Below are 14,398 nucleotides of genomic sequence, written 5' to 3' on the forward strand. Positions count from 1 at the left end.
GTCTTAGACACCGTTTCATTGCCACACGGAGATCTGGCTAGAGTACTATGGAGACAAGAGCAACATTGGATTTATCGTTTAAATTCTATGTACCCTTGAAAGGCCACTTGGACACACAAAGTCAGAGGCATGAAGAAAGTACAAGAGTTTTATTTACAGCATGCCGGACTCTTGTGCAGTGAGCAGCCTGCTTACAAGAGTGTCAGAAACAGGAAATGCACGGACTTTTATGCCATTTTCACTAAACATATGCAAACTAATATATGCAAAATCCAGAACTTCTCATTTGTTACTTCTATAACTTTTCTACAATTATTATTGGTCCTAAGCCAGCACTTGCGATAGGTTCAGGGGTATGACTTATAGTCCTATAGGAAGCTAGTTCATTTATCTGTTTATCTAAGCCTTGCAGTTCTAACTCTTACATGTTCAGGAGGGCAGGGTACATCATGGCTCAAACTTTTATCTATTTAGCTTACAATGTGGTAAGGCAGGGACATACATTTCAGGCAGATGACGTCAGCAGATTGTATACTGTTTCCAGCTATGTAGGCCAGAGCAGCATTTCAAACAACAGTTAACCATTTCATGACCCTACATCCTGATGGACTGAACAGAGAGGTGGAATGGTGTGTTTTATTGTGATATTTTGTGTGATTGTTTTGTGATTAGTTCATGTCAGCTTGGAATTCTGCTGGGATTTCTGCACTGGTTCATTACGACTTTTTATTTTGTCCTTTGCAAATTTTGTAGTTAGCATTGGCTTTCTGTTCTCTACACTCTCAGGCAGAGCTGCAGCTAAGCCAGGGGTGTCCAACTTGCGGTCCCCTTGAAGTATTTTGTGTGGCCCCAGTCGAGGGCGATGCAGTGTTTCCCTCTGCTGCCCCCAGATGTTTACCGTCTTGCCAGCTCCCTCCTCTGTCTTCCTGCAGCATTTACGTGTTTGTGCAGCCCCAGAAACATTTTTTTCAGCCAATGCGGCCCAGGGAAGCCAAAAGGTTGGATACCCCTGAGCTAAGCCTTCTCTATAACAGTCTCTTTCAATCGTGTAAATATTGACATCACCAGAGCTGGCTTTTTTTGCCTTGTTCTGATGCTGGATTTTCCCGGGGCATCTTTTTTCAAACTATGAGTGTCAGTCAGAGAATTCAGGCCTGCCTGCTTGCGGAAGACATTGTTCTCCACACATCAAAATCGTTTGAGCGCCAAGCCAGTTCAATTTGCCATCTAAGTTTCTCCGTGTTGACAACGTTTGTTTGAGCTTATGCAGTATATGCTCGTTCAAGCTTAGTTTCCCCATCTTTGGAAAGGCAGCTTTGGTTCAAAATTTCCCCCGAAGAAGACCCGAATTCGGGTTGAAACGCCTATATAAAGGCGTTGGGAGCTTTCTATCACATCAACATTGATGGTGGCAGGTTCCACCTCACAACAAGCTAAGTGTTGCCTTTTTCATAAATGTTAGTTGTGTTGCACATAATTTGTTTACTCCTTCAAGATATCCTAGATAAATACATGTTTTAGGAATATGTATTTTTAGATTTGAGTCTGTTACACTATAGGTTCAGGCACATACACTTTATGCATTCTAGTAATCTTCTAATGTTATAAATCTATCGAATTTTAATAAAATAGGAATTTGAAATGAATTAATAACAGGATTTTTGCAAATAATTGAGTTTATCACTTTCTAATTTTTAAAAATATTATTACAATAAAGTTAGTGCTGATAATGATAGTCAAATAAACTTAGTGATTATAATAATCATTAATAATTATACAGATTTAAATTAAATTAATCAATCATTTGGTCGGTAGGGGGTGGTGGACATAGATGATTACAACAATATACAAGACAGGAACTTGGAATAATATACATCATAAGAGGTTCCAAAGACTGAAGTCTGTATAATTTATGATATGTCCACCACTGTTTTCTTCAAATACTCAATAAGGATTATGATCTAATTTTTAAATCTTAATATTTATGAAGATATCTTTAGAATTTTTTGATTTAGATTTGATGTATTAGATGCTATTATGGCTCTGATTTCAATTATGAATGTTGTTAGAATTAACTATTTAATCATTCTATATAATTATTGAATTATCTTCCCCCCATTTATTTTGTCTTCATTACTGCTTTATAGGGTTGATATATGCTTAAGGCCTTACTACACAATATCTGCTTGCCATGTTTATGCATTTTCATTTGTGTTTAGATTTGCTTTAGCAGTTAAGTTAGCATTCAATTTTCACATCAAGTATGATTCTTCACAGATACCATATTTAAAGAAAAGAAATAGACAAACTTTGAAGAATCTTCACATTCAGCTTTCTAATGTAGCTCTAGCAAAATACAGTCTGTGTTGGAGCTGAGATACACCAGTTCAGATAAGTGCCATTCCTTTTTTCTGAAGAGCTACATGGTCGGATGAAATGTGAACTCAGGCAGACAGGAACCCTGAGAGTCTGCCCCCTAACTGTAGAGGGGCATCCCTTTCCCTGGTGTCATTGCGCCTTTTTGGCAGAGGGTACAGGATGGGAGGTTGAAGGCTGGGACCACCTGTAGCCAGCATACCCTGTGCCAGGAGCCTTGGGAAAATCTCTGCTACTTGGCACTTGCATACAGGCGGGATCACCAGGAGCCACAAAAATTAGAGCAACCAGAACCTCTAGAGCAGGGCTGCCCAAATCCGGTCCTTGAGATTTACTGGCAGGCCAGGTTTTCTGGATATCCACAATGAATATGCATGAGAGAGATTTGCCTGCACTGCCTTCTTGGTATGCAAGTCTCTCTCATGCATGTTCATTGTGGATATCCAGAAAACCTGGCCTGCCAGTAGATCTCGAGGACCGGACTTGGGCAGCCCTGCTCTAGAGGTCCACACAGAATTCATGAAGTCATCCAGGCCCTTGCCAAACAAGAACTGCCCCCTTAAAGGGAAGTCTAGCCAAAGTAACCTTGGAAGTGGATTCACCAGCCTATTGTCTGATTCAGAATATCCTGCGGGCAGATATGGAGTATGCCAACACCTTTGCCAAATGCCGCATAAGATCATACAATGCATCAGCAGCATAATCTGACCCAGCTAAACAAAATTGAGGAGGAGGATCCACAGCATCACTCTCCAACGTGCACAGTTGAGAGAGACAGGCACGTGTGACAAAGGATGCCACTGAAGTAGCCTTTATGCCTAAACTGGTGGCATCAAAAAGTCTCCGGAGGACCACAGCCACACAGCAGTTCTGCATTTCTTTAAGCACCAAACCAACTTCACTTGGTAGAGAGGTGCACTTAGTCATCTGTACAACCAAAGAATCCACCTTAGGCTGAAACAAAAGCTGTTAGCACTCCTATGCCAGAGAGATACAAGTGAGTCATGGCCCTCTGGAGAATCAAATTGCTCTGAAATTAGAATGCTCATATCAGGGTGCCAGGGAAAAGCTGAAGATTGCGAGTGCACACCACAAAGCCAGGAGAAAGAAGTGGATGGAGCCAGCTGAGTGACTAAACTGAACTCCTGCAGAGACTCCAAAATAAGATCTAGTAAAGCCGCAGACTTAAATAAACGCAGAACCGTGGGAACATTCCCAGGTTCAAAAACCCCAGAGAGATCCAAAGGTCCAGGACACAGTCCCTGATCTCCCATCCCAGGAAGCGCTGCGCCTATAAATAAGGGGTCAGCAAGCTGGTCATTAACATCAGAATCCCCCAGATCAGGATCAGGCAGCGCCAGAAAAGTGGCTGACTAAGATGAGGACGTGCCCATAGATGCTACACCACTAAAAGACCATCTGAGGCAGAGTGGGACTGCACAGGGGAAGAATGCCTGCTTTGAAACTCATTCCATTATGACTTAACTTTGCGTTTCTTAGGCTGCGAAGAGTCTGCTGCCAGGTGCATACAATTAGCAGCCATTCCAAGCCCCGAAAACAAAGAAGGCCACCCCACCGGGCTTGCCAAGTGTTTGGCCAACTGCTTCAACATTGGAGAAGCTAAGTTGGACGCTGCATTTCCAGGCTGCACCACGCGGCACAAGGACACTCTTGAGGTGTTAAATAATTCACACCAGGAGAGTGCAAGGACTTCATCCCAAAAGGTTTGAGGCAAAAACTACAGTTTTGAAAAAGCAGGGAGCTTTTTGAAAAAAAAAAAAAAAAAAAAAAGATTGCTAAAAATCCAAGATGGCCACTGTTAAGAAATTCATGCCAAACACACAATATTTGTCACTAGTGTTTAAGCCCGTTATTTTAACAGGTGCTAGAATATATGTCTGTCTGTCTTTCTTTCTTTCGGTGTCTCTCCCTGCCCCTGTCTCTTTCTTCCTTTCTTTCTGTCTCTCTCCCTCCCACTGTCTATCTTTCTTTCTTTCTTTCTTTCTTTCTATCTATCTCTCTCCTGCTGTCTGTCTTTCTTTCTGTCTCTCTCCCTGCCCGCTGTCTTTGTGTGCCTACCGTTCTTGTGCGCTACCTGCCTGTCTTTCTGTCTCTCTCCATGGCCCCCTTCTGTCTCCCCATTTCCCTTCCCCCCACTTCCCTGTGCAGCAGCAGAAGCATTTTCCTCCCACCCTTCCCTATGCAGCAGCATTTCCCTTCCCCCTACTTCCCTGTGCAGCAGCAGTATTCCCTCCCTCTCCACTTCCTTGTGCAGCAGTAGCATTTCCCTCTCCCTCCCCTTCCCTGTGCAGCAGCATTTTCCCCCTCCCACTTCCCTGTGCAGCAGCAGCAGCATTTCCCCCTCCCCTTCCCTGTGCAGCAGCATATTCCTCTCCCCTTCCCTGTGCAGCAGCAGCATCCCCCCTTCCCTGTGCAGCAGGGTTGCAGCATTTCTCTTCATCGTTTCTGGCCGGCTCCCTTGCCAAAGTTATTTTTAGTTAAAAGCCGCCATCGTGGCTCCTCTCACGATCTGCGCCTGCGTCAAGACGCCTTCTCTCTGACATGACATCAGAGAGGCTTTCAACGCAGGTGCAGCTCGTGAGAGGAGCCACGGCAGTGGCTTTGAACTGAAAAATAACTTCAGCAATGGACTGAATAACTTCAGTAAGGGAGCCGGCTAGACCGCGGGCCACAGATTAGTACCTGGGGGGCTGTGAGTTTCAGACCGGTGTGTTAGACGGAGTGAGGGCGGGAGGGGGAAGTCACCGCCGTGGTCACCGCCTCTGTGCGTCCGTGGTTAAGGTGCCTCCGCATGCGCAGTAGAGGGAGCCAGCGTCGCCGAAGGATGGCGATGGGGAAACCACCACTGGCTCCTTCTACTGCGCATGTGTGGCACAGAAGCACATATCATGGACGCAGGGATCACGAAGATTGAAGTGCAAGGTTTTATTATAGCGGATATTAAACAAACTTTAAAAATGGTGAATTTAGGATTTTTCAGGCGGGGAACATAGGGGGACAAGCAGAAACCCTCAAAACTTCAAATTTCAAACCTCCCCTGATTCACCTCATATGCTGTTACAGCTTTTACTCACTGTGACCTGTGCTTAAAAATGTGCTGCAGCCTGCCAACTACTATTACTACTTATCACTTATATAGCGCCAAAAGGCGTACACAGCACTGTACATTTTGACATTTCTAGACGATCCCTGCTCAGAAGAGATAACAATCTAACTTGGACAGACAACACATGACATAGAGGGCAGGGGAATGCAGAACCCAAGGTGAGAGGAGTTAGGAGTCGAAAGCACTCTCAACAGAGGTGGGCTTTTAAATGGGCCTTGAACACTGCCAGAGATGGAGCTTGGGATTCAGGCAGCTTGTTCCAAGCATATGGTGCAGCAAGGCAGAAAGGACGGAATCTGGAGATGACAGTTGAAAAGAAGGGCACAGATAGGAGTGACTTACCAGCTGAGCGGAGCTCACTTGGGGGGTGGGAGGGTATCACTGATAAGTGAAGAAAGATAGTGAGGGGCAGCCGAGTGAGTGAATTTGTAAGTCAGTAAAAGGAGCTTGAATTATATTCGGAAATGGATGGGAAGCCAATGAAATGACTTTATGAAAGGAGTAACGCGAGTAAAGCGGCTCTCCCGGAATATGAGTCATGCAGCCAAATTCTGGACAGATCGGAGGGGAGTGAGAATAATAATAATAATTATTATTTTATTTTTGTATACGCCATACCCAGGGAGTTCTAGGTGGCTCACAGCAGTTAGATGAAATACAAACAATGCAATTGAGATTGAAAAAAAAAACCCCAAAAACAAAGCAACCATAGAAGTCAAACTAGTTATACGTCTACAATTTAAGTGAAGGAAAAAATACATACAAGAAGTATATACATACAATTTAAGTGAAGGAAAAATACATACAAGCCATAAGGAGGGAGCAACAATCTTAAAAGAATGAGAGGAGATAGTGATGAAGTACGTTAAGGATTCGGTCTGTTGAATAGTTGAGTTTAACCTGCTTTCTAAAATTGAGATATGAAGAGGCATCAAGCACAATTTGGGCGAGCCATGAATTTAGTTTAGCCGCTTGAAAAGAGAAGGTTCTTTCGAAGAATCTTTTAAGATGACACGATTTTAGTGAGGGAAAAGCGAACAGATTTATTCTGCCAGAGCTCTTATTGTTGTAACTCAGGTTGAAGTGAGGGTAAAGATAATCCGGTGACATACTGAATACTGTTTTGTAGCAGATGCATGAGAACTTAAACAGAACTCTGGATTCGAACGGCAGCCAGTGCAACTTGTGGTAGAAAGGAGTGATGTGTTCCCATTTCTTCAGGCCAAAGATGAGACGGACGGCAGTATTTTGGACCAACCTCAACTTCCTGGTGATTTTCTTGAAGGCACCTAGGTATATGATGTTACAGTAATCCAGAACACTCAGAATAGAAGATTGTACCAACAGACGAAAAGAGGTGTCATCAAAGTACTTTTTTATGATGCGGAGTTTCCAAAGCACCAAGATACTTTTCTTAAATACTAGGTCAGAGTGTTTCTCCAGAGTGAGATGCTTGTCTAAAGTGACTCCTAGTGTTTTTAAGGATTGCTCAATACAATAATCCAGCCCATTCACATGTAACGTAGTTTCCTTGATTTTGTCATTTGGAGCTGCCAAGAAAAATTTAGTTTTTTCTGAATTTAACTTTAATCTAAATGCTGACATCCAAAGTTCAACCTGATTTAGAATAAATGATAGAGAATTTAGCAGCTCTGATGTAAAGCAGGATAGCGGAATGACTATGGTGATGTCGTCCGCGTAGATGAAGAATTTGAGCTTTAGACTCTGCAAGAGGTTTCCTAGGGAGGCAAGGTAGATGTTAAACAGGGTGGGGGACAAGGGAGAGCCCTGCGGGACCCCACAGGGGTTGTTCCAACTGTAGGAGATAGTATTGTCCTTAAACACCTTATAGGATCTATTTCCCAGAAACCATGTAACCAATTGAGAACATGGCCTGAAATTCCAATAGATGTCAAACAGTCCAGCAGAATAGCATGGTCAACCAAGTCAAATGCACTACTCAGATCAAGTTGCAATATCAGAGCACTTGATCCTTGGCTGAAAAGTAGGTGAAGGTAATCAAACAGAGAAGCTATAATTGTTTTGGTACTGTGACCTGACTGGAAGTCGGATTGGTTGTTGTGTAAGATGTTGTGTTTCTCCAAATATGTAGTGAGTTCGGCATTTACCATCCCTTCTGCTATTTTGGTTACCAGAGGAATATTGGTGATAGGTCTAAAGTTAGATGCAATGTTAGATGGTTCTTTTGCGTTTTTTTTAATTGGTATAATCATAATGTGGCCTTGTTCTACTGGGAACTTCCCTGAGGATAGTAGAAAGGTTTACCCAAGTCAACAGCTTGACCTTAAAATTGATTGGGGCAGATTTCATGACATTTGGAGGACAGGGATCCAATCTGCAGTAGGAATTAACATACTTATTGTAGTATTTACTAAAAGTTTGCCAGTCAATGGTTGAAAATTTGTTCCAATTCAGATCAGCTCTGGAATCGTCAGAATCTTGCAGAATGGAGTAGCACCTGTGGCTAAGTGGAAGGCCTGAGCTCTCTTTCAGTAGCTGGAATCGGAAAATGCTCCTTGTGACTATGGGCAAGTCACTTAGCCTCCATAGCCCCAGGTACGTTAGACAGATTGTGAGCCCACCGGGACAGATAGGGAAAATGCTTGAGTACCTGATTGTAAAAACCGCTTAGATAATTTTGATAGGCAGTATATAAAAACCTAATAAACTTGAAACAACATGAGGCAGTGATTTTCCGATTCCAGCTACTGAAAGAGAGCTCAGGCCTTCCGCTTAGCCATCTCGCTTCCCTCCGATCCACAGCAAGATGGTATATCAAATTTAATACTTGCCACCCTTTATTTTACCATTTATAGGATCATATTCTAAAGTTATACGAAAATATTAAATAATTTTCTTACTTGGGATGAGTGCTACTGGTCTTACTTTTAGGGAAGACCCAATAACAATTAGGAGATCCACCTCATCTTTGTCATACTTCATAGCTCGGTGAAACTGTTCTGGTAAATTTTCACCAAAAAATACAATCTCTGGTTTCATTATAGCCAGTGTTTCATCAGCTGGACATCTAGGACACCGAGGAACAACCTACACAATAAGAAATATTTCATTACATATTCAGTTTTATTGTTGTATATTTTTCACTTTTTATTTTGCATGACTCAAATAGCAATATCTAACATGACTATTAGTGATATGAAATATTGATGATTATTATTTCCCCCTTTTCCTTTCTTCATTGTCTTAAGCTAGAAGCATAGGGAACTGTCAGTGTAACAACTACAATGGCATAGTTTAAATCAGGGGTGCCCACACTTTTTGGGCTTGCGAGCTACTTTTAAAATGACCAAGTCAAAATGATCTACCAACAATAAAATTTAAAAAAAACACAACGCACACTGTACGCATAGAAAATGTTAATTATCATTCCTATTCCAGGGTTTTTCAAAGAGGTCAAAGCAGATGACTCTATGCACTATCACCTCAGTAACAACCATACAAAAATAGACAAATATACCCCCCTCCCTTTTTACTAAACCACGATAGCAGTTTTTAGAGCGCAGGGAGCTGCGCTGAATGCCCAGCGCTGCTCTCGACGCTCATAGGCTCCCTGCGCTAAAAAGCACAGTTACTTACCGTAACAGGTGTTATCCAGGGACAGCAGGCAGATATTCTTGACTGATGGGTGACGGCACCGACGGAGCCCCGGTACGGACAATTTTAGAGTGATTGCACTCTAAGAACTTTAGAAAGTTCTAGCTAGGCCGCACCGCGCGTGCGCGAGTGCCTTCCCGCCCGACAGAGGCGCGCGGTCCCCAGTTAGGATAAGCCAGCTAAGAAGCCAACCCGGGGAGGTGGGAGGGACGCAAGAATATCTGCCTGCTGTCCCTGGATAACACCTGTTACGGTAAGTAACTGTGCTTTATCCCAGGACAAGCAGGCAGCATATTCTTGACTGATGGGTGACCTCCAAGCTAACAAAAAGAGGGATGGAGGGAAGGTTGGCCATTAGGAGAATAAATTTTGTAAAACAGATTGGCCGAAGTGTCCATCCCGCCTGGAGAATGCATCCAGACAATAGTGAGATGTGAAAGTATGAACTGAGGACCAAGTAGCAGCTTTGCAGATTTCCTCAATAGGAGTGGAACGGAGGAAAGCTACAGACGCTGCCATAGCTCTAATTTTGTGGCCCGTGACAGAACCCTCCAGTGTCAGGCCCGACTGAGCATAACAAAAAGAAACGCAAGCAGCAAGCCAATTGGATAGAGTGCGTTTAGATACAGGGTGACCCAACTTGTTAGGATCAAAGGACAAAAACAGTTGAGGAGATGATCTGTGAGGTTTGGTGCGATCAAGATAGTAAGCCAGAGCACGTTTACAATCCAAGGTATGCAAAGCCTGTTCACCTGGATTAGAATGAGGCTTTGGGAAAAAAACAGGAAGAACGATGGATTGATTAAGGTGAAACTCAGACACAACCTTAGGAAGGAATTTTGGATGTGTACGAAGGACAACCTTATCATGGTGAAAAACAGTGAAAGGTGGATCAGCCACCAGTGCATGGAGCTCACTGACCCTCCTGGCAGAAGTGAGAGCTATCAGAAAGACCACTTTCCAAGTTAGAAATTTAAAATGCGTTGTGGCCAGAGGCTCGAAAGGAGGCTTCATTAACGCAGAAAGAACCACATTAAGATCCCATACAACAGGAGGGGCCTTAAGAGGTGGTTTTACATTGAAAAGGCCTTTCATGAACCTTGAGACTAAGGGATGAGCTGAGAGGGGTTTTCCATGGATCGGCTCATGAAAAGCTGCAATGGCACTAAGATGGACCCTTATCGAAGAGGATTTAAGACCAGAGTCAGATAAGGACAAAAGATAGTCCAACACCAATCCCACTGCTGTAGATATGGGATTATGGTGATGTAACAGGCACCAGGAAGAAAACCGAGACCACTTCTGCTGGTAACATTGAAGAGTAGACGGTTTCCTGGAGGCATCAATAATAGAACGGACAGGCTGAGAAAGGAGAGCATGAGGTGAAGTCAGCCCGAGAGATACCAAGCTGTCAGGTGCAGAGACTGTAAGTTGGGATGAAGAAGCGTTTGCTGATTCTGTGTAAGTAGTGAAGGAAACAGAGGAAGAGGTATGGGTTCCCTGGAACTGAGTTGAAGTAGAAGGGAAAACCAATGCTGTCTGGGCCACCGTGGAGCGATGAGGATCATGGTGGCTTGTTCCCTCTTGAGCTTGAATAAGGTGCGCAGCATGAGCGGAAGAGGAGGGAATGCATAAAGGAAGAGATTGGTCCAATCCAGAAGAAATGCATCGGGTTCCAGACGGTGAGGAGAGTAAAGTCTGGAGCAAAACAGGGGCAGTTGATGGTTGTGAGGAGCTGCAAAAAGATCCACCTGAGGAGTGCCCCATTGAGAGAAAATGAACTGGAGAGTCGAGGGGTCGAGAGTCCATTCGTGAGGTTGAAGAATTCTGCTGAGATTGTCTGCTAAGCAATTCTGTTCCCCTTGGATGTAGACTGCTTTCAGGAATAGGTGACGAGCAGTCGCCCATGTCCAAATCCTTTGAGCTTCCTGACATAAAGGACGGGATCCCGTCCCTCCTTGTTTGTTGAGGTAATACATTGCAACTTGGTTGTCTGTGCAAATGAGAAGAACCTGAGGAAAGAGGAGATGTTGAAAAGCTTTCAGGGCGTAAAATATCGCTCTGAGTTCCAGGAAATTGATGTGGTGCTTCTTTTCCTGGGTGGTCCAAAACCCCTGAGTTTGGAACTCGTTCAAGTGAGCTCCCCATGCATAGGGGGAGGAATCCGTGGTGATGACTAGTTGATGAGGAGGTAGATGGAACAGTAGACCTCTGGATAGATTTGATGAGTTCAACCACCAAAGAAGCGACTGTCGAAGAGACGAGGTCACAGATATGTGTTGTGAACAAGGATCCGTCGCTTGTGACCACTGAGTCGCTAGGGTCCATTGAGGAGTACGCAGGTGGAGACGTGCGAAGGGGGTGACATGCACTGTGGACGCCATGTGCCCCAAAAGTACCATCATTTGATTTGCAGAGATGGAAGTTTTCTGGAACACCTGCTGACAGAGATGAAGGATGGTGTGAAGGCGGTTTGGAGGAAGAAACGCCCTCATCTGAACAGTATCCAGAATGGCTCCAATGAATTGAAGTCACTGAGTTGTAATGAGGTGTGACTTGGGTAGATTGATCTCGAACCCCAACAGTCGAAGGAAGGAAATGGTCTGATTGGTGGCTATGTGAACGGACTGAGGAGAAGGAGCCTTGATGAGCCAGTCGTCCAGATAAGGGAAGACTTGAAAATTGTGGGAGCGGAGATAAGCTGCGACCACAATCAGACATTTGGTGAATACCCTGGGAGAGGAGGCTAAGCCGAAGGGTAGCACCTTGTATTGGTAATGATGTTGGTTGACAAGAAAGCGAAGGTATTGTCTGGACATCAGATGAATTGGAATGTGAGTATACGCCTCCTTGAGATCGAGGGAACATAGCCAGTCTTCCTGAGAGAGAAGAGGGTATAGGGTGGCAAGAGATAACATCTTGAACTTCTCCTTGACCAGACATTTGTTGAGATCTCTGAGATCTAATATTGGTCTGAGATCTCCGGTTTTTTTGGGTACAAGAAAGTACCGGGAATAAAATCCCAGGCCTTGCTGGTCTAGAGGAACTGGTTCGATGGCATTGAGAAGGAGGAGGGATTGAACCTCCTGACCGAGAAGGAGGGACTGAGCCTTGTTGGAAGCAGACTCTTTTGGTAGACTTAACGGTGGAGGAGTCTGAAAGTTCAGGGCATATCCGTGAGCGATGATAGCAAGTACCCACTGGTCGGAGGTAATTGCTTCCCATCGAGACAGAAAAACCTGTAGTCGACCTCCTATGGGCTGAGGTAGAAGGCATGAGGGAGGAAGACTGGCAATGTTCTCGAGAAGAGAGTCAAAAGGGCTGTGTAGACTTAGGTTGAACAGCCGGTTTTACAGCAGGCTGTTGTTGTTGACGAGCCTGTTGCTGCTGTTGACGCTGCCTGCGAGGTTGAGGAGGATGAGTCTGAGCCGGGCGAGCAGAAAACCTTCTTTGATAAGAAGGTTGTTGCCTGAATGGACGAGGAGGAGGAGGTTTCTTCTTGTTTTTCAACAAGGTGTCCCACCTAGTCTCATGCGCGGAGAGCTTTTGTGTGGCGGTATCCATGGACTCCCCAAACAGCTCATCCCCCAGGCAAGGCGCATTGGCCAGTCGGTCCTGATGGTTTACATCCAGTTCTGAGACCCGTAGCCATGCCAACCTTCTCATTGCTACAGAAATAGCAGTGGCCCGTGACGTCAGTTCAAAAGTATCATAAATGGAACGGACCATAAACTTCTTGAGTTGCAAAAGACTAGAAGTACATTGCTGAAAAGCAGGAAGTTTACGGTCCGGAATGTACTTCTGAAAAGAGGTCACCTGTTGAATGAGATGCTTCAGGTAAAACGAGAAGTAGAATGCGTAATTACCTAAACGGTTGGCCAGCATGGCGTTTTGGTAAAGGCGCTTTCCAAATTTATCCATGGCCTTTCCCTCTCTGCCAGGAGGGACAGAGGCGTAAACACTGGCACCTACAGACTTCTTCAGGGTTGATTCCACCAACAAGGATTCATGGGGAAGTTGTTGCTTGTCGAATCCTGGGATTGGAATGACTTTATAAAGAGATTCCAATTTTCTTGGGGCTCCCGGGATGGTTAAGGGAGTTTCCAAGTTCTTATAGAAAGTTTCCCTCAAGATATCATGGAGGGGCAACTTTAAGAACTCCTTAGGAGGATGATCAAAGTCCAAGGCATCTAAGAATGCCTTGGACTTTTTAGAATCAGACTCCAAAGGAATTGAAAGGGTGTCTGACATTTCCCTTAAAAATTTGGTAAATGAGGAGTGCTCTGGCTTAGTAGCAGGGTCTTGCACCGATAGATCCTCCTCTTCAGATGAATAATCTTCCTCGGTACCGAGGTGATCATCCGAGTCATCCCACAAGTCAGGGTCCCGTACCGATTGGAGACGGCCCTGAGAAAGTGGAGTCGAGGTGCCAACATGTTTAGTCTTGCGCACCGATTTCCCCGAACGGTTGGAGACGGTACCAGGGGAGTGTAGAACGGTACGGGGCTCAGAGAACGGTACCGGTTCAGAAGTGTCCGGAGCAGAACGTCGTTTCGGTTCCGCTGATAGAATAGGCATGGACATGGATTTGTGCGGTGCCGACAAAGTCGATGTCAATAAAAGGGGTTGATCGACGGTCGGCACCGAAGGCTCATTGGGTACCGACACTGGAGGATTCGGTGTCAACAGAGCCGGGAGCAATTGTTGTAGTTGCTGTTTAAGTTGGGCCTGGAGGATAGAGGCAATGCGCTCATCCAACGTAGGTCCCGATTGCACCGGTACCGGTCTTTTCTTGCTCGGTACCTTCGGTGCCGCTCGACGCTTGGGTGAAGTCGATGCCGATGACGAGGCAGTGACTTCAATGGGAGCGGAGCGTTTACGGGGCCGGCGCTCAGTCTGCAGGACTTGGCTCACTGCATGCTCGACTGGTGGCCCTAGGACAGTAGGGGAAGGCTTCTTAGCCGGCTTACCTACAGGGATCGACGTCGGCGATGTATCTGTCGGTGCCGAGACAGTCGGTGTCGATTTGGAGGAAGTTGCCGATGTCGATACTGGTGCAACTTCCATGTCGGTGCCGAACAGAATTCGTTGCTGAATCTGTCGGTTTTTTAAAGTTCTTTTTTGTAAAGAACTACAGCGGGTGCAGGTGTCAGCCCTATGGTCCGGACCCAGACACTGAAGGCACCACTTGTGCGGGTCGGAGAGGGATATAGGGCGCGCACACCGCTGACACTTTTTGAAACCCGGTGACGGGGGCAT

At 45.0% G+C, this 14,398-nt stretch overlaps 1 protein-coding gene across 3 annotated transcripts in view; it reads right to left on the minus strand.

The window, feature by feature from the left end:
* The window catches only part of SIRT1 (sirtuin 1), a 149,146-nt gene that overhangs the window by 36,230 nt on the left and 98,518 nt on the right, over nt 1-14,398 (minus strand). For all 3 annotated transcript variants that reach the window (XM_033941660.1, XM_033941657.1, XM_033941658.1), the window contains one exon: nt 8,386-8,572. In XM_033941660.1, the coding sequence (XP_033797551.1) occupies nt 8,386-8,572 (187 nt within the window). The remainder of the gene's footprint in view (nt 1-8,385; nt 8,573-14,398) is intronic.

The sequence above is a fragment of the Geotrypetes seraphini genome, chromosome 4 (genome assembly GCF_902459505.1).
Source record: "Geotrypetes seraphini chromosome 4, aGeoSer1.1, whole genome shotgun sequence".
In the NCBI taxonomy this organism is placed as follows: Eukaryota; Metazoa; Chordata; class Amphibia; order Gymnophiona; family Dermophiidae; genus Geotrypetes; species Geotrypetes seraphini.